Here is a 23811-nt window from a genome sequence, read left to right as displayed (position 1 = left end):
GATTTGCACAAATCTAGTTTTAATTTGATGATGCATTTGCAAAGTCATTGCTATTTGGCCTTGGCAATTTGCATGGCCCTATCAAGTAAGTGAGATAGTTCTTTATTGGTCTCTAACAATTATTTGATTGCAGCTTGAGGCAACAGGTATTTTTTAAAGAGAAAATATTCAGAGATGACAGTCTTTAGTCATGTTGACTGAGAGGCCTGTTGTGGTTTGTCAGTATGCAGAACAAAGAAAGCAGCGCAACACTATTCTGAACAAACCAATGCACAGATATAAAGATGCTGGCGTTCAGTCCGTGTGCAGAAGATATCATATTAGCGTGCAAAAAAATGCACCATCTACGAGATCATCCCAAAGCGCTAAGCTGTAGGCTCAAAGGGTTGACTTTGTATGAAGCTGTTTTTGAAAATGAGTTGTGAGTTTTAGTTTTTCTAGTTTGGACAGAACAGATTTTGCTGATGAATATGTTAAGACACTGATTTATCCATGCAGAGCAATTTCCTGACCAAACATTTTTTCTGGTCACAGAACATGTTGCGCTATGATTGGTTGTTGCTTGGGCCTTGAAATGGGGTCATTCAGTACAGAGTAACCAAGTGCGGCTGGAAGACATTTCAATGTTAAATCGGGGAGGGTCACAGTGTTTTCATGTGTTTGTGCATTAGTGCATTTCTTTCCAATAAGTACCTTTCTTATTTAACTCAAGCTCGTATTTCAGACACATTACAATTACCCTTGGACCAAGTTGTACTGGTGATAATGTGCTGCAGTTCGAGGAATCTCAAACTGTCATTTTGATATTTAAAAACTGTGCTACTTGGAGGACTAAGGAATTTTCTGGCTTATAACAACAACATGGCAAACATGCTCTATCATTACTCCCTCAAAACAGTTGAGGGATACTCTCCCTTGAAAGATGTCATGGGTTGGTATTTGTGCTAGGGTTTATAGTACATTGATAACAGATGCATTCCTGCTCCTCCTCGGTTTTCTGAGACAGTGATGATGCTGACTTGCCGCTGAGAGGCCAACCACCTCACACCCTATGATTAGGGATCAGTAATGCCTGATGGCAGGAGACGGCCTGCAAATGCCATCTGCTTCCTGAAAACAGATCCTCACATCTCCAAAACAGGGGCCTAAATGATGGTGACCATATTTACTGATTGTGCATCCTTTGGGTGAATGTATGCATGTACTGCATTAGATTCTAATTCTGTTCACATTGGAAGCAACTTTATTCTGTACTTGTACAATAGAATCATGCTTTGTCTGAATGCTTAACATACGTATCACATCAATGGGCTTTTTGTGAAATTGACAAGGGAAGTGGTCTACACGGAAGTGCAGTCAGAACTAAATGGCTCTTTCTTGACTTGTGGTTGTCGTTGTAACTTTTCAGTCAGAGCCCAGGAGATTTGCACAGCGGCTGCAAGTGTTTGGTATCTTAGACCATATTACAGTCTTCTGGTTGGTGCACCCCTGGCTCAAACCTCTGAGGTGTTTGTATCTAGTACTAAATGTACTACTTTTAGATTTACAACATCAGGGGAGTAGTAGTAGTCCTAGTAGTAACGGTTCAGCCTGTTATAATGGTAGGGGAAATACTGACTAAACATCCTCCATTTTCACCTGTCAGACACTGTAACGTCCTTTTCAAATGTGTGTGTGTGCAGAGAGTGCTATGGTGTATGTGCCAATCTACGCTTCCGTGTATGTGCTTTCAGGTTTCGTTGAAGAATCTGGTTGAGCTGGTTTTCTACTGCTGTGTCTGTCGACCAAACTGATTTCCCAGTTACACTTTTCCTTACAAATGACAGAGAGCCCCAAGGCACTTCATCACCTTTTGTCAATCTGTTGCCTGCAGTGTTAGATAGACGTGATGAACAAACGTCTTTTCATCTGACACTACTCACACTACAATTGCTGAGCGGGTCTTGCTTTGTCCCGATCCGTTTTTTAGAAGCTGAGGATTTAAATGAAGCATGAAAAGCATATTTGAACACAATCAATTTGCCAGCCCATATTAACTTCCTCTGCTGTATCAACATAGCACTGTTTACAGTCAACCTTTTTATTCTCATAAATAGACCTCATGGGACTCTGCCATGATTTGCCTTGCACCTTCTCCACCCCTGTAGTTCTACTCCTATCTCCACCCGATAATGCACAAATACCTTCATGTTAGGGTGAAATCAGCTGTTAATCCCAGCCTTCCACCCTGGTCATCTTTAAGAGAGATTGATGTCTTCCATCACTCACTGACTGAAAACAGCCTCAGTGAAAGTTCTGGGCGGAAGGGAAGATGGAGCATGAAAGAAATCAAACGGTGCATCCGTGCAGCAGCTTGCATTTTGCATTTATTCACTGCTGTTTATATGTTTGCATGATACGTGACATCACGGAAAAGAGAAAAACAGTAGAATGTGGAACAACAGAGCACAATGAAAACGGGGTAGGGCTGGGCGGAATGACCAAAAATTCCTGTCACGGTATTTTGTAAAATCCTCGCATTTTTCACTGTGTATAACGGTATTTTTTCCCAGAGTAAACACATTCATTCATTGACGCAGAGAAAGACCGCCGGCCACCTGAACAGCTATTCACCGCTTGTGTTCACTGCTCGCTGGCCAACTCGCTCACAGCTTGCCAGCGAGTTATCTTGTTCCCTTGCTAGCTGTTGCGGCTCTCGACTCTGACCCCTTATCCCTTGGCGGTGAGCGGGGAAAAATACATTTATGTGCCTGCCAAAGAGCTACAACAGTTGTTATGGCCTTGCAACGGTATGAAAAGGTAAGATAAGTAAGAAAATTTGAAACCAGTATACTGCTCAGCCCTACCATGGGGAATGGCGAAAAGTATAATTGATGTCCTTTACGGAAGCGCCCATGTTCCTCACACTTGTAACTCTAAGCTGTTTTGAATGGACCACGGGGGGGGGGGGATCTAATTTTGAGATCATTAGATTTCACCTTGCAGCTCAGCCTGCGGTGCTTTCTCTCAATGTCTTTTTTCATTCTCCCTAAACCTCATTCCATTCTCTTCACCTCCCTTTGTTGTCTTCCCATTTTCTTTTATCCCTCTTGTCTCCTGTATTTTTTATTCTATGTTTTCTTCTTCTCTCTATCTCTCATCCTTTCTTTGACCGTCTCAAAGTATCTGACTTTCATTTGGCCCACCGTCAAACGTCTGTCTGTTGCAAGGCGACTGCGTACACAATTCACTCATTGAGGGAACTAAAGATGTTAAATGCAGTTAAAGACACCAAAAGTAGTTTTATTAAGATATTTGAAATATAAAAGACAAGAGCCTTATGGTGGTCATGATAAGATGTGAGCATGACATGGTGCAATACATTCCATGGTTTTAAGGTTGCATGTACTATTACTACTATTAGTTTGTAGTAATAGAGGGTAGTAGTAGTCAGACTTGAAAGGAGCAGTGTCACCGCTTAAAGACATGACATACTCAATATTGTCTCTCTTCTTAAACTTAATATTTCCCAGCTGGTGCCTCTTTGGCGACATGCAGAAACCTACTGTGCTTCACTGAAGGGAACTTTCGTCATGAAAACCCTCTTTTCAGTGTACATCTTGAATGCCACTGCTTCTTTCATGGACACGTACTTATACTCATTAGCTGTGTGGGTACCATGAAAGTTATTATGTTTGGAAGACTTGGTTGCCATTGGAAGGGCAACGTGAAATTAAGTATAAACACACGTGAGACACATTGTGTTTTTGGCGGGATTTATCTCTTTACGTCACTGCAGAATTTTGGGGGGACATTTTTTGGTCAATGGAATTATTGTACTGTTATTATACCTTGCAGTGGTTTGTGGGTAAATATTACACAGAGGAGATTTGTCCATTAGGATTTGGCATTAAAGTGTGTCATTGTTCCTACACATTCTGTCTGTGCAGAGGGAATGGGGTTGCAGTGTCCCTTAATTTTTATAATTACAGTCGTCATGATCAGACTTTGATAATGCTGTCTTCCATCATTTCGTCCCAAGTGCTCAGAGTTCCAACAAAGTGACATTAAAGTAGTGACACTATGCAGACAAACACGCGTCTGCACTAATTCCATCAAAATTATGAGACATGTTGTGAATCCTTTGCTGATTGTCAATCTGCATGTTCCATGGGCTCTGATTATGATATATTTCTATAGGCCATGCAGCTGTTTCTGCTGAGTAGTTAGTGAGGTTAGGAGGACTTTGTGTTTCACATGTACACAAACATACTGAGATAATGCAGGGACGGGCGTATTGTGCTCAGCGAACCTCTGTCTGGATTGCTAAATTAATAATTAATGGATTAAACATACATGAAAGCCCATAGGCATAGCACAGCAGTCTATACTTCAGTAGATTAGTGAGTAGTTTTGTGTGAGGGGTCAGGACTTCGACTCAGGTGCAGAGCAATTAGGCAACAAAAACTTCTTTCCAGGTTTGGAATCTTTTACTTGGAGAATAAACTAATGCAAGACAAAAAGGATGCACAGGCAAAGGCGGAATTCACACGCTCTTGTAGAAACAAAAAAGGAAGAGGGCCTGGCAACGAAGTAAAAACAAGATAATCAAAAACAGCACTGGGAATTTCTAACTACAAACATGCACCTCTGGGAAAGACAAAAGATAACCTGACACAGACAAGTGGGGAACTGAGGCTTAAACAGGTGGACGTAATTGCAAACTAAACTCAGCTGTGGGGAGAAACGAAGGGTGAGAAACTAGATACAGGAAGTGCAGTGGTTACTTCTTCACCTTCAAAATAAAAACAGGAAGTTAATCTTCACGGTCTCTTTGTGTCATTCTGGAAGAAAGGAGAACAAATCCCCTCAGCACCTGGATGCCGTATGGAGCCACTGAATAGTATGTTCAGAAATTAAGGAACTAAATGGCTAAATATTGGAGACATCAAGACCAGAGAGAGGCTGTGTTGCTAAAGTATGTGGATCAGGTCGTTCAGTTGTATTCTGCCAAGGCTCTTTGTAGGCAGAGAAGAAAGGAGCACTGTGATCTTAAAGCCCTGGTGTGCATGCTTTGATCTTAGAAGCCTTCGCTCCATTGCACTCACCTCGGCGGGATTTGAACATACAGCCTTTTGAAAGGAAGACGAATAAACGCTGCATCACAATCTTTTTGACGCATCGACCCTGTCTGGGGTTGGAATGTTGCACGGTTATTCCGCCTCGTAATGAAAGGAGTTATTATCTCTTCTAGTGGAGCTTCATGTCGTCATCCATCTGCCCATGTGTCTTATAGTCAGATATGATTTTGGCTGAAATCTAGGAGACATAATGCTCTTTGCCAAATGTTTAATATTCACCCTGATCTGGGATTTTTAGCTTTCTATATCAATATTAAGATCAGGTGTTCATGTACGGGGGTATTACTTTACAAGATGTTTGTTAGAAAGTCAACCCCAGGAGTAAAGCCATAGCTTATACAATGTGAAGTTAAGTACAGCAGAAGGCTGACTGTATTCTTAAGGGTAGTTTTAGTGAATGAGCAGTTTTCTGTAGTCAAACTCTTCCCCCTCATCTGAGCAGTTTGATCTTACAGCATTCTGCGTACAGATGTCCGGAATCAATAGACTCATATTCTTCATGATATTGGACAACCCATCCTGCAGTCCTCCTTCCGGACTGTATGAAGTGGCAGTAACTGTTTAGAACATTCTCTGACCTCTCTGTGCTCCGTGTGTCTTGTGACTTCTGCCCGGCTCCTTGTCTGTTCTCAGCGACTCACCCTGTGCTCTGTGTTTCTTTTGGTTTGTTTGGAGGTCCCATCTGGCAGGCCTCTGTGCTTATGAAATAATAAACCAAAGTGTGCCGAAATTGCGCTGACCGCGTCTTCTATAAGTAAATAAAGAGGCTCCCGGTGCTCGCAACGTTTGCAGGACTACACAGACTCTGTGACTTCAGCATACTTTTGTGGCCGACAGACATTGTTCCAGTAGAAACTCAAGCCATGTTGTCTTAGCTTTGATAGTTGAATATCACAGTGATTTATTCTGTTGCTCAGTTATTGCTATTGCCAGTGTGGCTCCTCTGCATATGTAAAAATAACTATAGTGGCACAACATTATTTTAGACGAAGATCACTTTTCTATTCCTCCTGTTTGAATAGAGCCTGTATACGCATTGTGTTGCACATTGGCACTGGCTAAGCATTTAAAGTCTGTAAAGAAAATGACACACAGGCAATGAATGATGGATCTTTCAAAGGTTAGGACATTATCCTCTATTCAATAACGCACACATATGTCAAATCTGCACCAAATCTCTCTTCCTTTTCACAGTCCGAGGCTGAGCTGATGGCCTGGTGGGACAGACCTCTCCTTGGAGTAACACGACACCCTCACGCTTTGTTTCTGTCGGTTCATTTCTGATAAGCATTTGAAACTCAGTCTTCATCAACCCGTTAGGAGAACGGTGCTCCTTTCTTAAGCACTGAGAGATGTAGCCATATTCTTACAAAGTCAATAACATTTCTAAACCATATGAAGTCCTTCAAGCCAGGGGTACATTGTATTTATATTATTCTACACTACTTCATTATTTTTTTAGCTTCAGAAGCAACAGTCATATATTGTATATAATTAAACACGCCTCTCTCTTCAGTGCACTGTAGTTGCTAAATCGTTAGCATGTTATATTCTTTGATGCCCAAAGACAGTGTGTGTGCGTGTGAATGTGAAGCCCTCCTGCTGTTGCTAACAACCACTTGTATTAACTGGGAGGAAACTGGCTGACAAGGTCTGACTGAACAAGGTACCTCGCCTGCCTCCTCAGTCAGACTGCTGCTAATAAACATGCAAATAAAAATACCTGTTTACCACGCACAGGCTGTGAGCTGTCTATAGTTCATATTACAGTCCTCATTTATATATATATATATATATATATATATATATATATATATGTATATATGTATATATATATACTTTGGATTGACTATACTTTGGATTGACTAAAAAACAGGTAATTTTTAGGTAAATTGTGCCTCGCTCCAGCTATAACTTCTGGCAAAAGGCTTATGTTAGGCACATGAGGATATCATGTTTAAAGGACCTGCTGCCTTTTTAAAGTCTCTGCTGTGTCTTAATCCCTGGCACACCCTGTTTGAAGGTTTACTCTTAAATTGGTATAATGATGTTTCATTATGAAACTCATAAGTGAGTGCGTACTCAGTGAGAGCCTCGTTTGATAATGCCTGATTTGATTTGTTAGTGAAGCCTTCATCACAGCATCAGCTGGAGGTCATGCTGAGCCGTGAGGAAGCATGTCTGGCCTGTGCCAACGTACACACACACACACACACACACACACACAAGCAGTCTAACCTGTTTTTTTAACCAGCCCAGATGCTCAGCTTTCCACGTTGTACTTATCATGTGATGTGTGACGTTGTATATTCCCGTAGAAAGACGGTTTAAAGACTACAAATCCCCTGTCCAGGCAGCAGACCCCTCGGCAGGGGAGAAACAGGCTGATCCAAGCATACAACTCATCCCTAATCGTAAGGTTTGGCAAATCAGATGGCATTTTTCTCAAGAGCCTGAAGTGACAGAAAGATATTTCCCCTGTCCCTGTGCCTCTCTCCCCTCCACAACAGCACAAGACCCCTGAGAAGGAACAGTAGTCTCTGCTCGGGCCCAGCGTGTGTAGGTGTAGCAGATATTTGCAGGGTCTCCGTGCTAAACGGCTGCAGGATTTGGCATCGGTTTGATAGACTGGCCTATACTGCCAGCTTGATCCCTTGCCAACCTCTCTGGCACCAATTCTGCTCCTGGCTTCATGCATATGTGGGGAAATATTAACCACGGCCGAAGGAAATATACATATACATATACCTCTCTTAGCCTTTCGTATGGGGCTGCTCTACACTTATCCATCTTACACACTCATTTATATTGTACTAGCCTCTGTTATTATAATTGATGTTCCTCAGTGCAAGTGAAAACATGTGCCAGTTGTGTGTGAAACCTTTTTCATGAACAAGCTTGGTTGTTTTGGGCTTTCTGAGGGCGTTGTTCAGTCTAAATGCTCAATGTTGTTTAGTGCAACTGTTGCATTCAGGAAGTACATTGTCTATTGAATTAATGACAACCAGTGAAGCGGTGAAGTCAAAGACTTTGCAAATATGTATGTGACCCATTTTTGGAAGCAGCATGCCAATATTGTAGACTTATCAACGCGGTTTGCGATGCCCTCTTTGAACTTGTAAAACTGTCTTCAGTGTCTTCAAACAAATACTTCAGGATCAGGAAACATTTATTGCCATAATATGTCAGACATACAAGACACTTTTTAAGTTAATTGCCAATAAAATGCAGGTCATAAGCTATAAATAGATTTGAGAAAATAATATGAAGGTATCACTGTGTGTCTTTATATGGAGTCATTTTGGAGACACTAATCCTCAATAAATACTGGATGCAAATAAGTACTGCTTATTTGTGTGGTAAGAAGAGTATTTATTGGATCTGTATATTTAGGTCAACGTAGGGTTGGGGTTAGACGATCGGTGGGGTCTAGGGTTTGCAATGTAAGAATTTGTTAAGTGAAACTGATGAACATCTTTTTTATTACCTGACGGTTGAGTTTCAGCAGCGGTCTGTCCAGCTAAGTGAAACTATCTTTGTGTGTGAGACCACAGGGCTTTGTCTCTGTTTGGGTGCATTCCTTATCTCAAGTACTGCATTGTAAAGGGTTGTACATGATTTCAGATCAGACATTTATAAAAACATGTAGAAACATTTGAAACTTAAATATCAGTCAGACCATGAATGTTTCTCGTGGCCAGTTAGACTTGAGTCTCCATTGTGGTTTCTTTGCATCATGCTGTAAGCTATGGACATGTGACATGCATGATAAGGGCTGTCACAAAAACTACTTTTTGTTGTGCGATATATTGCACCAATGAATGCAATAAATGATATTATTGTATTTTTCAGACCATTTTATGCTACTGAATACATAATGCCAATATTATAATATAATAGCAAAATAATGCCAGTACACTCTTCACACAACAAAGAACGTTTTATTCATTAGAATGTTTAGACATTTGTATCGGAATGTGGAGAAAAAAAAATTCTAAATCAATAAAAAAACAAAACAATAAATACACCTTTGTTAAAAAAACGGTACAAGTAAACATTGGTGCTCACGTACCATGCTGTGAATGGATCGGGTCCAGCTTACATCCAGGACATGGTCAAACCCTACATCCCAACCCGCACTCTCCGCTCTGGATCTACAAAACTACTCGTCCCTCCCTCACTGAGAGCAAAACACTCGACTAGATCTCGACTCTTTGCTGTCCTTGCGCCGAAATGGTGGAACGAGCTCTCTGAAGACACCAGGACCGCAGAGAGCCTTCACATCTTCCGCCGCAAACTAAAGACACACCTCTTCAGACTCTACCTCGACTAAAGACTAACAAATTGTAGCACTTAAATTGTACTTGTATCGTCACTCATCTATAGCAAATTGTAAATTGGCTTATTTGAGGAAATTGCACTTTTGTTTCTTGTTCTCCTGAGTTTGTACGCTATGGTTGAATGCACTTATTGTACGTCACTTTGGATAAAAGCGTCCGCTAAATGACATGTAATGTAATGTAAGAACAAGACGAAGGCGCAGGTGCATCAACAGGCCATTTCTGCTGCAAGCTGCAAGAGAAGTTTTTCAATTGTTAGGCAGATTCCGAGAAAGGAACCCCAACATGTTTACCATGTGGGGCTTAAGGCAAGATCTTTTTTTTTCAAAGCAGATATTACATTACATTACATGTCATTTAGCTGCCGCTTTTATCCAAAACGACGTACAATAAGTGCATTTCAACCGTAAGGATACAAACTCAGGAGAACAAAAAACAAGAAAGGGCAATTTACAGCGCAGACAAGATGACAAAGGCAGCGCGGATGACTAAAATGTTGGTGACATTCATTTGTATGTGAAAATTAATATAATTTATTGCAGCACCAAGAATGATCACGCAGTAGGTCAATATATTGACTATTGCGACAGGCCTAGCCACGATAACATGCAGTAGTCCTCCAGTGTGTGCAAAGCTGCATGTTGTGTGTGTGGCGGTGTGTCATATTTCTCTGTGTTGCACTCTGCAGGTTGCTTTGTGCATTAATAATGCAGAGACCCTGGAGGTGACTTTGTCTCAGAGGAATACCAGTGGAAGGCTTTCCTCGGTGTACTAGTCCATTACTATCCACACACAGACAGGCTGTACTTAGACCCACGCTTCGGAACTTCCCAAATCCATAAATGCACTAGTGGTTGTGTCAATTAAAGTGAGCTCAAGCAAACCTGGTGAACTGCACTCAACTGGATTATCTATCATTGTCTCCAGAAAAAACTATGTCTCCCTCTCAATGTCGGACGTCAATCAGTTAATAAATAATAATGTTTGGTGAATCAGAAGTAGCTCATTATGAAGTAACAGCTCCAGCTCCACAGGGACATTTGACCGGATGACGTAAGCCGTGGTAACAGAGACGGTGCATCTTCAGGGAACTGAGGACACTCTGTCACAACGTTACCAATAAAGACTTACAGATAAAACAAAGATCACCACTGATTGCACATTTCTAAAAATACCAACCAACTATAATGCACCGTGGCCTCGATTTCAGCAATTGATCCTTAAAAAAACTGCTTTTCATATTGTCGTTATAGAAGTCCCCTGCTACTTTGCTAACTTCTATTTGGAATTAGTTTTTAATTCCTCCTAATGGCCGCATTGAATGTTCTGGCAAAGATAAGGACCTAGGGAGTTGTGCATGTGTGTGTGTGCACAATAGTGGCAGAAAGTGTGACTCCAGTGTTTATGACTCACTGGGGAGAATATACACTCATAAATCAGATCTTTTACTGCGCTGCAGAGTACAAACTCTAAAAGTGGAAGTTACACCTACTGGCTTGGACTGATGATTCACAGGGAGGTCTGGTCTCCCAGAGGTCAGAGGTCAAAGCCTAATAGTGGTGCCTACATTTTCGAGTGCTGTCTGAATTGCTTGTTGAGATTTTTTGAAGATTTTCTTTCAAACAATAATTGCCCTCACCCATAATTTAGCTCTTAGATTTATTGTATGAGTTTAATACAAATTCATTATTTTTAATTTTCTGATATATATTTCTATGAACTGATATTGCACATCACTCTCACACTGAATGAATAGAGTGTATTTTCATGCTGTTTTCGGTCTCTGTAAGGTACTACACTGATTAAATAATACTCTAAATAATACCTCTAAAACAATGCTAAACAGCGTTGTTCCCCCAATTCAATCTTATTTTCTCCTCTGCTTAAATACCTACCAAACCCCTCCCACCTTCCGTTTTTTCATCTGTAGGAGGTCACATCTGTCCTGATAACTGCTGCTCGAGGTTTGTGAAGCTGCCACGCTTTTTTCTCCCTGTGTGGGATCACCTCAAAATGCCTGACATTCCGAAATGCCGTCTTTGCTGAAACCCTCATGGGTCAATTGCATCACTGTTACTTTGCATGGCCAACAAAGGCATTGCACTCCCTGAGATTGTGTTTGTGAGCTAGTGCTTCTCTGTCAGCACTGAAGTTGATCAGCCTCCAAAAGGTTCTGACCCCGACGTGATTTGAACACGCAACCTTCTGATCTGGAGTCAGACGCGCTACCGTTGCGCCACGAGGTCTTTCTGCTGCACTGGATAATTGATCAACTTGAGCTGCTAGTATTCCCCTGTGGGAATTGGAACACTTGCAGAAGCTGATGCGGCAAACATAAAACACACACACACACACGCACACGCACACACACACACACACACACACACACACACACACACACACACACACACACACACACACACAGGCAGATGTTCTCTCTTTCTCACACACGCTTTCTTACATCCTCCCCCCTTCCCCACTCACCTCCAGGGCACGAGTCTTTGTGTGGTCTTCAACGGCAACCCACTCCGGTATAAAGGCACAGATAATGGGGCGAAGAGAGCTTTTGTATGAGCTTATGTTGCTAGTGTGTGTGTGTGTGTGTGTGTGTGTCGCAGAGAAAAAACACTGTAGTGTTTTCCCTCACTGTCTGCAGTGTATTGGTTCAGAGGATACCCGATCAGACTAGTGTTTCTCATGCAATGTATGAATGGATGAATAGAGCAGAATAGTGACTCAACAGGTTACTGTGGCGGGAGCTAAATCACCGGCGGACAAAACACACACTCCACATCCTGCATATCTGCTCGTACCGGCTTTGCTCCACACAAGTATTTCTGCCTGTGTAGACCTGCTCAGTAAAAACAGATTGGTGATTGTTCTGTCATGTAAAGCCACCAGGTCACTTCTTTTATGTTTTGTGTGTTCAATGTTCCTCCGTGGCGTTTGCAACATTGTACCACGCACCTTACCAGATCTAAAGGTTCAGACGCAAAAGCAATCCAAGGCTGCAACGATATTTGAAACACATTCTGAGTATACATTTGTTGAGTGATGATATTTGATCATCTTTTGGACCTTTTGCTCCAACCTTGTTATGAAGTTTGCAAGGTCTTCAGGAGGCTGATACCAGTCACGAGTCATATTTTCCATTTTAATCCCAGTGCTGGCAGCAGTTGTTTTCATTGTGTCATGGTCAGGTACTTTCATTGTTCAAGCCAGTAATGTAACTTGGGAGAGGGTTATAATCACAGGTTGCACTGGTTTCCATAGGTTTTCGATGATCTTCTTGTTTGCAGTGAGGTGGAGAACCATATACACACACACGCCTCAGTTGTTTATCAAAGCTGAACTTCGTTACTAAAATAATACACTAGTGGCCAGTGTCTCTTTTATAAACATATAGTGACATACCAAGTTCCTCTCAGGATTTGAATGATGATGTGCTCTGGAAATGGACAAGAGAAAGTGACGAGAACAACAACAGTTTGCACGTTACATAACATTGGTCATGAAGTGCTGTTTAGTTATTTTTATTCCATGGCGAATTAATTGGATATTTCAATACAATTCAAGGCTGAGAATCCTTAAAGACATGTCGCCCTACATGTTCTCAAAGGTAGCATGAGTTTAAAGTATTGGATGGAAAGAATGACTTATACTAAGAAGTAGACTAAAGAGGGAATTTGACCATTGATTTTTGTCAGGTGAATGGCTAACATTGTATCTTCATAGGGGGTCTTGCTAATACTTGAGTAATGTTGCACAATGCATTGATACTAAAAATGCACCGTGGTACCCGTATGTTAAGAACAATACGGTTGAGCATATTTTTTGTATCGATACAAGCATGCTCACTGCTACACTCCCTATCAGGATCAAGCTGGTAAAAACAGGATCAAGCTGGTAAAAACAGGATCAAGCTGGTAAAAAATTGAACCCTATTTAGGTATTACTATTATAGATAAATATACGTGTATCATCTGGTATTTGTGGTTATCAAATTGTATTCGTGGTATTCTCTCAAATTCTGGTATCGTAAGTATTGGATCTCATGATATTTAATGCAGGTATTGTATTGAAGTCATAATTTTGATATTGTGACAACCCAACTTATCCACCAAGAAAAAAAACAACCTTGAGCTGTGTGTGTGTGTGTGTGTGTGTGGTATTTACACCACAGGATTCAGAGGTGAACCCTGAATCACACTCGGACCCAATCCCGGCTAGTGATGGATTCTCTGCTAATACTCTCGATGATGAAGATTGCTGTCAAAGCGGCGCTGACTTGGCTCCCAACAAACATTTTAACCAAGTCAAATCCAAATTGTCCTCGTTAAATGCTTTCCTCCCACCCACAGAGCGTTTCTGGGATTAATTTATGTGGCTGAGCTTCTGTCAGAGACATATTTGGTCCTCATAATCCATCCGAGGAACAAGTCTGGCTGAGGACCATGCCGGACGGACACGGGGCGTGTCAACATCTGACCATTTTCTTCCCCTGTTTCACGCTGAGGGTCATTTTGTGATCTATAAATGTAGTTCTTCCTATGGATTGTCAGTAGTATGTTATATATAGTGGTGGTATGATAGTGAAGCTTTCAGTGGCCTTTACTAACATTGCAGCAAAATCATTCTCCCATTACCTCCGATTCCATGTCTGGTCTTTTGTGAGTGTTCCCAATGAACTTGCCATCTTTTCCTTGCTAATAACCTCATAAGGAAGAGAAATACCACACAGTTATTCCCCTCATGATTTGGGCCATTTTGCCTGGTGAACCGCATTGGAGTTCAGTACAACAGAGCTGTGCATGAAGGCATTTAACCACAGAACCAAAGACGGCTCAGTTTGGAAGGAAAGGAGACGGAGGAAATGGACAGAGAACAGAATCCAGACAAAAGAGGGAGGAAGGCGGAAAGACGCTGAGCTGAATGCTTACTCTTTAAACTCCTGTCTGATGGAAGGAGGACAAAAAGGACATTCCGTTCACGGTGTTTACAAATCGGCCAACATTCACACTATGAAGCTGCTTTACAAATCCAGTCATTTCCTCCAAACACAATTCTGTTCTACAAAGGCGAAACAGAGAGCTACGTTGTAGAAGTTAAGTCTTAAATCGTAATCATAATAAATATATATTATACCATAGAAATGATTCATATCTATAGCTCAATAGAAAAAAAATGCCCCAACTCCTTGTAGAGTTAGCCACAGTGACTTATATTCAATCAAATATGAACGTTAGAAGCCAACAAACAGACAATGACCAGCATAGCAGACATTTGGTTTCTATAAGGACTAAGATAATCTAAACTAATGATCATATGACCTGCACCTCCATGTAGCACACCACTCACACAATAGGATTAACTAAGTCTGTGTAGATATTCAACACTAATGTAAACACTCAGCATTCATCATAATTTCATAAAAAAAACATTTTTTTCCCCATTGGATTGATTCCACTTTGTATAATGTAGTGGGTTGACGTGGGACTTAATCTGTACTACGTGAAGCTATGAGGTATGCATGAATAATATTCATGTGCGGACGCATTGAAGGGGGTAACACTTTTTGAGCTGCATGAGAGTTTTATCTTGCCACTGAATGCTTACTACACAGTAGAAGAATATTTCATAACTGCTACCATGATGTCCATCCATAACTCTGTCCGAGCCCCCTGTGTGCCAGCTGACCGGATCATTATTTAAGCCACGTGGTGATTGGATCAGCTGATTACTGAGGAGACACAAGCTGCTAATTCCTCTGGCCTTGCCATGCTAATATGTCATATGGCTTCACTTATAGGAGGCCTCAAATCCTCTATTTGGTGCAAATACAGCTAATCTCATTCCAGAGCTAATTCTTTTTTTCTTTTTCTTCTTCTTCTTCTTCCAGGACCCCAGCTACTGGGTCCAAGTCCACAGGTTGGAACATGGAGATGGAGGCATTTTGGACCTGGATGACATGCTGTGCGACGTGGTGGACGACAAAGATAGGGTGAGCTGTTGTGTGTGTGTGTGGAACTGAGAGAAAGTGTACGCATATTTTCTTCCGTTCTGTTTCTCCATCCCGTTTCACCACCTCGTCATGACCCGGCTTTCTTTGTGCAGAAATAGTTTGGTTGTGTCTGCATTCTTTGTGCAGGCGGTTATGGCAGTGCAACACTTTCAAAAACATGTGTTTATGATTGCACCTGTCAGCATTTACGCTCTCGTCATTGCTAAAATACTATAGAGCACTTAAGTACTGCACGCCAGGTTCCCTGTTTGGTCTCTTCGCCCTGCGTTGCGTAGAGGGTGGAGGCAAAGTTTTGGTGTGGTCGTCCATGTTGCATTCAAGGCTACACTTTGATGTGTGAGTGTGGGATTTTGTGTATAACTATATGTGTACGGGTCTGTGGGCAAAATCTGTGTCATAGGCAACATGTTATCACCCCACCCCCAAGACCAACTGTAAATGATTACCCACAATCCCACTGCTTTCATCCCATGGGAACAGTGGTGACTACACCTGAGTCACCAGCTGTTTGGCTTGTATTCTGGGCCGGCTAGTAGGCCGGGTCGTCAGCCCCTCTTTGTGTCTTTGGGAGTGGGAAATGGTTTGAATGACTTTCGACCAGTTCACTTAGCATGTCCTATTGCGGGAGTGATGACACAAAGGATTTATCTGGGTTCGTCATCCCTTCAAAGCTGTGTTAGCTTAGAGCCAGCAGGGCCATCATAAGGTGCTCCTCTAAACAGTGATGAAACAAGGGATTTGACCTTTGTTTCCTGTCTGTTAGCAGGGTTATCAGGATATGTGATGTCATCGAGCCACCTTTATCCTGTGAAATATATATACAGGACCAGTCAAAGGTTTAGACAGACGTTGTCATTAAATGATAACATGTGTCTAACAGTGTTTTTGTGCTGCAGCTTCATGTTGAAAAATACATTTACTACATTTGATATCATGGTTTTCAAGTCAGTGAGCTTTCATCTCTGAATTCTGCATTCAGATCCGAAACCTTGGTCTGTTTTGTTTTGGAGGATTTTTGTTTGTGCATATGCAGGCGAACGGGAAAGTGTGCATGAGTGAGAGGACGAGTAGGACGCACCTTAGAATTTGTGGTAGGTGCCATGGTTACGCATCACTTGGGCTCAGTGGTGGATGCAGGTGTTTTGCACCTGCTCTCCAAGTTACTCCACTCCTCCATCTATCAGCTTTGGTCCTTGACAGTCAATACACAAAGAAAGAGAGTTGCAGCAGGCCGTAATATCAAACTATTGAATAATACTTGTAACATACTCAGGGCAATTTGGCTGATTCTGACGACCTCTGCTATTCATTTGCTTTCGTTTTTAACATTGCTGTGAATAACTGCTCCCCCTGGTGGCTGTGTGGGCTGCTTACGTCCGCCCGTTGTTAACACGCACAATAACAGCTGATTCAGTATGATTATCTATACATAAATTGTGATATTCTGAGGGTTCTGTTACAGCTGAGGAGTCCTGTGTCTTCGTCACACTGTCAATCATACCAACATACGTCAGAATTACACATAAACAGCAGTTAGTCATGAGCCTGACATGCTGTAGTAGTGGCTGTTAAGGATTTCTGGCTCAGCTGGATGTTGGTCTGTGTTTCTGATGATTTTAAATCGGTGTGAGTGAGTGTTGGTTCCTTTGTGTGTTGGTTTAGTGGTTAGTAGTAAATCCAGTATGTCCAGTTCTTCCTATCAGCTGCCTCTGTCCCTATTTTACTCTACATACAGGCAGGAACAAAGGCCTTCTAATTTAACCCCTTAATGACCTCGCTGCTCTTCTGAGCCTATTGGTGTTGGTCTACTGCTTGATTTTACCTGTTTTTGATGTTTTAGTATTTAGTATTTTTGTTTGTGTCCTCTATTACTAACCCCAATGTGACAGTTTAAACCTAATGGCGCTGGTGTTAAAGTCTACATATGAATTACGTAACATAGAAGAAAAAATCCACAATGTAGATCCGCTATTGAGCTGTAGTACAGGCATGTGGAGGCAGTATTAGCACTGCATCAGTCTAATGACGTACTGATGTAATTAGAGCTTTCCGATTGTTTCTGTTGGGTAGTAAAACTGATCCTTGAAAATCCCTGACGATTAAACATGCAACCCTTTGAACAGCAGTCAGACGCGCTACCGTTGCACCATAAGGTCCTACAGCTTTCCTTGCAACACTTTTCCAACTCTGCCTCTTCCTGCCTGTCTGCAGTCAGCCACATTTGTAAAATCCTGACGGGACAAAATTGACACACTTAACAAACGAGATTATGTTGTCAATGTCAGCTTTGCAGCTGCAGATAAGAAGCGTTTACTGTAATAAAACACGTGCCATTTTCCTATTTGTTTTTCAAGTTATTTAGTCTGGTATCACTCTTCTGTTGAACGACGTAAGTTGGTCAGTAGTTTCACACTAGCAAATAGCTAAAGCAACATTACAACTGTATGTAAATTGAATCAATTGTATTTTATCAGACCGACAGTCATTACTATATGTTCACTGAATGACTGTAGATGTTGTCACTCTGTACATTACGGGGTGTGTATGTGTGTGTGTGTGTGTGTGGCTCAGGTTCAGCCATCAGATTGTCACGCTGCGTATGCAGGCTGCTGCCTGTTCAGTTCAGTTATTTTAGCTGGCTGAAAAGCTTAATTTAGACAGAAAGCACAAGCAAAGGACCTTTGAATCTCACCTATAGTCAGTTCACGATGCCCTTACACTCTGTCTGTACTATATTAGTAGCTCATGATGCAAAAAGTGTTTGTAATTGTCTAGTTTTCCAAGGGCGCATGTTTATTGGATGTTGCCACACTAGTTTACAGGTGCCCTACTGCCACCAACTGGACAGTGTGAAGTAGTTGTTATGCAGAGGAGCACTTAAAAAACAGTTTTTATCATGACCAGTTGATTTTAATAAAACAAACGGTTCTAATGTAGTTCTGTTGGGAGTATTATTCAACCGATCATGTGAGTCAAAGTGCCTGCTCTACTATACAAATCTCTCTAATATTATACACAGAGGACCCCGGGTGTCACAGTACAATGTCGCAGGATGTTGTTCAAATGATGTCAGGGTCCAAGCTTTTCTGGTGTATTGCATGTAAAAACTCTATATAGTCAGTTCATTGGTTCATTGCTGACAGCATCTTACATCAAATGGTAAAATACATTGAAGGAAATTAATAAATACAGGATGATAAAAAAAAAACACTAGCTACATTCTCTGAATACTAGATTGATACAGACCAGGTAAAATGAGGATAAAGACTATGGGATGTGACTCCAATAGCACCATGGTGCTTTGAGATATGGTTTTGGCGAGTCCAGAACTCCGAACTTTTAAACCTATGTGTATTTTTTGGCCTTGTGTCTCAAATAACAAGATATCTACTGCTACTGTTTAGGGGAAAGGAGAGACTGTGTTCTCATTTGTGTTTTAGTTTTAGGACCAACTTTGAAAATCTCCGGAGAATTTCAAAGACTCTCCGCAGGAGCAAATGAGCCCGTAGCCAAATAACAAAGTGTCTGTCATGAGTGTCTGGGAAGGAGCTGCAACAGCCTTGGGTTAGAAAAAGCACCTCTGATTGCAATGAAATGGACTGAAATGGCTTTAATACAGACACTTCATCCGCTCACCAGACGGCAATGTGGCAATTAAAACGACTTCTGGTTAGGGGATGGCCTTGGGTGAGGAATCCACAGTAGTGCTCCGTTAAAATTAGTTTATAAAGAAATGAAATGGGTGTGATATGGCTAATTACATCAAATTAGATTCAACTCTAATGGTCGTAACAGGCAAATTGGGCTATTGCATTAGCATTTATAATGGTGCATAAAAACTTCAGCGCTGTTATTGTCTCGCAAGACAAACCCATTGTGCGACACAGAAGATGTAGTTACGTCCTTTGAGAGTGTGTCGTGAGATTTTGTGTGTCAGACTACTTTTTTTAACCAGTGGATGTAATGTGTTTGTATTTACATCATGGTACAGCATCCAGTTCAGACTAATGGATGTGTACAACACGATAACCTCTCTACGGGACTCAGACGTGAAATCTTTGCTTAAGCAAAATGTATAATTAGATTCAGTCTGAGGATAACACATCAAGCTTAAATACCAAATTACATTGCAAACGACCAATTAGCACGTCTGCCCGCGATGACATCATAGCCTTTAGAAGTGTTGAGGAATGAGGTGAATTTTTCAACAGTATCGCAAATGTGACAATTACGCTCAATGTTCAATGTAAGCAGTGTTCTTTGTGACTTCCCAAACTATTTCTCTCTATAAACTGCCCCCACCTCCCCCCTCCGTCTTCAACCACCATTAACCTTTTTCACTTGACTGATGCTCATATAACGTGTAAGCGTGCTTAGTGTGCAAGGTGGCATCTAGAGTTTTCACCCTGAGCGAAGGTGATTTGAGGAGCGGCCCGTCCCTTCTGTTGGTCGTCTGGATCTCCCTGTTGACAGGTGAGAGGAAGCAAGCTCGGCTGGGGGTTCAGTGGGGGGGATCCTCAGGGAACATTACCGGGAGAAGCGCGCTAAGGCAGAAGCCCCTGAATTAGCGGTTCAGTTTAGCGTGTTTTACAGCATGTGCGTGCAGGCGTGAACTGCAGCTGGACAGATGTCGCAGTGACACTCGTGAACCACAGAGAGGCGCTCAAGCCCCATTTGGAGACGTGTACAAGTCCGCCTGTACACGTCTGCAGCACAGCGGTTTTTGATTTTGGGATTCATTCCAGCCTCAGAATAACAGGCACGGCTTTCTATACAGAAACTAAATGCCAGGAAGCCGGATGAAGTAAAGAAAGGAAAACAAGAAAACCTAATAGGACCTAACTAAACCCTCCATATCTGACCGCGTCCTCCATTTGCGCTAATGTGGCCTGTTTCTAATGAGAACTACATCCATGGCTCTTGTGGTTTGTCTCCTCGGACAATTGGCATTTTTTTGGCCCCTAAAGTTGCCATTACCATGGCAACAGCAGTCGGGTGCCAATTGGGCACCTGTGCTGGGTCGAGATCAAGCCGTGAGTGAAATTAGCCAAGGCTAAAGCAGGGTCCCAGCAGCTGCCCCCTGGTACCAGAACACTGCCGGGGGAAATCAAAGCCTAATTACTGTTTGTCTGTGCTGTGTGTGTGTGTGTGTGTGTGTGTGTGTGTGTGTGCGTCTGGGAGTGAATGTAGCCTCTTTTGGCGTAGACTGAAGGCTATTGTGTCTGTTCGGCTGTCTCATCTCTCAGATGCTGCGATGTATTCACCTCACACATTGTGAACTCGTTATTTGTACCGTGTTTATTGTGCATCTCACCAACTTAGTACGATTCGTTGACCAGCGCTGTGGTTGCTGAACACTTAAGTGGATCCGCGGTGCCCCATTTAATGCAGTAGGATGATAAAGGTTTTGTTGGGGGAGAGTCAGAGAGTTAAAACCATCAAACCAAAATACGTCACCTCATTGTGCTTATGAAAATACTTTTTGGTGCTTACTTCATGGACAAATTTCGCAATTACAACAATTTGATGTATTAAATATTTAAATCTAACGGCAGAAGCAACAGCTGAAATACTGATATATCCTGAATGGCAACCAGTGTGAAATAAATGTTCTGTAACCCAGATGCTACCCTGTGTTTGATTGTTCTCTTGTAATTACCAGCATGTGGCTGCTATTGTGTTGTGTATGTGTGTGTGTGTGTGTTATTATGGCACAATGTGGTCCTGGAATAACCTACAGTAACGTGAAACTACCACAGAGTGGTTTTGAGCCTTTTGCCAAGTGTTTATGTAAATCTGTGCATGGTTGTGTCACATAATTTGGCATATGAGAGGTTGAGATCCAAATGAACGGCAAGTTCTGCGGCTACTGTTTGTAAATATGTCTTCCAAAGGACGTGCGACAGAAAAACGGTCATACGAATTGACGTTTTGTCTTGAAAGTCACTTTTGTTTGTAGTATTGAACTAAACTGCGCCCACCACAGCCTGGATGTTAATTCTCTAGTGGACGTGATGGTTGTAAATGTGGTATAGCTGTCTATGTGAAGTCTAAAGCAACCCCCAACCCTCAGTAACAGCGATGCGGCATCAGTAGAGTGCAGGGATGTATGAGGCTGGGACAGTTTCTCGAGCTTCCTCTCAGCCGCCAGCACCTGCTTCTGTTCACTGTACTTGTAGCTAGTAGCCCCCCCCCCCACACACACACACGTATCCTGGCCACAGAGTGTAAATGTCCACACCCAGCATGCAGTCAATGAAAAAGACACTCTGATGAGACAGCCAATTTGTATGTTCACCTAAGAACACCACACACTTGGACAGAGACCCACATGTCCATAAACCCTCCGGTGGTCAGCTGTAATTAGCCCCGGCCAGAGTCAGCACTGTGACCTGAACGACCCGGTGCAGGAGCAGAACCCCCCCCCCCCCTCCCCCCTCTGCTGCTCTGTTCAGTTAGTGGAAGTAAGCAGTTTTTCCATTTAATTTTCCTCTGGGGGTTTGTTGTCTTTATTGTCTGTTGTTGCTGGTTTATTATGTTCTTATGTTTTGAACTTCACTTAGTCGGGGAAGATTTGTTGAGCACTGTTGTTCTTTTTCAGCAACTCCCTCTACCCCACCTACGCAGTTACAATCCTTCACGGTGGGGAGGGGCTTTTTGTGCTGTTTCTATTGGACGCTGAAGCACAGGCCTTCACCATTAGCTAGTCTCAGTCTTCTTCTATTATTCTTCTACCCTTATTTCATTTGTTGGATGTGCATAATGTTTAAATAAAGCAATGGAACCTTGAAAATCATTTCTATCCAACCATCTATCAATCAGAAGTATCCCGGTACAGGTCGTTCTATGAAGTGAGCTATATTATATAAAATGATCTACCATATCTCATAATGGTCTGTACTCTTTTGACAAAATGATCCTCTCCTAAGACCAATGTGATGAAACAGTGTGTACCAAAGTACCACAGTCTAATGGTTTTTACAACACACACGGCAACAGGAGCACACAAGCCACACAATATTTTGGACGAATGGAAGAGTTCAAATATCTGGAGAAAGTATTGCTGTTCTGACCACACAGTGTTGCAATCTACAACCTCTCTATATGTGCACTGTGTGTCCTGTTGTCAGTGTGTGCTTTGGCAACCGCTTCCCTGGAATGAATGAGTCATGTAAGGTGAGGCAGGCGAGTTGTTGACGGACCACAGGTGTCATTTTACTCCATTTACCAGTAGAACATGGTATGTTGGGCTGTGTGTGTAGTACACTCTAGCCAGTTGTTATGTGGTTATTAGCATATGCAGTATGACACACACGGACTCTGAGCCTGGGGTAAGATATGAAAGCACTCCATACTGCAGAGCAGCAGGCTCCTCCATCTTATGACGGGGGTTTCCTGTAAAACAGGTGAAATCACGTCATGTCAGCAATCGTGTCTTTCAGCTCAGAGGCCACCCAGCTAGTCACGTATGTGTTTTCGATTTCTCACCCATGAAGGCCTCCTTACACAAAGAGATTTCTGCCATCACGCCAAATTGTTCCCGACATGGCGTCGACTCGCCCGCATACTGTCTGGAAATGGCGGGGCGTTTAACTCAAGCCGGGGATTGGCAGTGCCAAAACGAGAAAGAAAAGTGGAGGGGCCCACACAGACAGAAAAACACACACACATTTACACGCCTCTGTCGAAAAACAACCATGCACACACACACACACACACACACACACACACACACACACACACACACACACACACACACACACACACACACACACACACAGTCTACACTACCATCCTTGTATCATGCAGGAGGACATTTGTCCCGGTTGACAGCTGTCAGGGCTGCTTAGGTTCCAGTGTCTGGATATTTTGCCATACAAGCTTATTATGTGCAGCAGTGAAGTCCTGTGGAGGAGCCCGGGATCGCCTCCAGGGAGCCGATTTGGGTCAGCCGCCATTAAACAGTCCCTAAACTGAGGTGACAGATACAGGCCCCCGACTCGGATCCCGTTGGCCTCCCAAAGAGCCCCGGAGGGGTGTCCCTCGGAGCACTAAGATAACAAAGGAGTCTCTTTCCTCTATTATCCTCATGTAGCGAGCGCTGCTCCCACTGGCATCAGACAGAGATCCAGGCAAAGAGATCACATTTTTGCTTTTTATCCCCGCTTCTCTGTCAGTGTGGCTGCATTGAGCTACAAAGAAACCACATCAGAGTCTTTCTCCCGCTCGCCTCATGAGGGCAACAGAGCATTCTCTGTGCGACTCTCCATCACAGTCGTCTGCTGGGAAATTACTTATACAAAGTCCCAGCCAGTTCAACAGCGGCTGC

The 23811-nt window shown here is 42.5% G+C and overlaps 1 protein-coding gene and 1 non-coding gene across 4 annotated transcripts in view; one reads left to right on the top strand and one right to left on the bottom strand.

Annotated features, from left to right (window-relative positions):
* Nucleotides 1-23811, top strand: part of LOC120811645 (partitioning defective 3 homolog) — a 277609-nt gene that overhangs the window by 11640 nt on the left and 242158 nt on the right. For all 3 annotated transcript variants that reach the window (XM_078096994.1, XM_078096993.1, XM_040167200.2), the window contains exon 2: nt 15360-15461. In XM_078096994.1, the coding sequence (XP_077953120.1) occupies nt 15360-15461 (102 nt within the window). The remainder of the gene's footprint in view (nt 1-15359; nt 15462-23811) is intronic.
* On the bottom strand, nt 11635-11706 carry trnaw-cca (transfer RNA tryptophan (anticodon CCA)). Its single transcript has one exon. It is a non-coding gene; the product is annotated as a tRNA-Trp (tRNA).

The sequence above is a fragment of the Gasterosteus aculeatus genome, chromosome 21 (assembly GCF_964276395.1).
Source record: "Gasterosteus aculeatus chromosome 21, fGasAcu3.hap1.1, whole genome shotgun sequence".
In the NCBI taxonomy this organism is placed as follows: domain Eukaryota; kingdom Metazoa; phylum Chordata; class Actinopteri; order Perciformes; family Gasterosteidae; genus Gasterosteus; species Gasterosteus aculeatus.
This window is presented reverse-complemented; position numbering and strand designations above follow the sequence as displayed.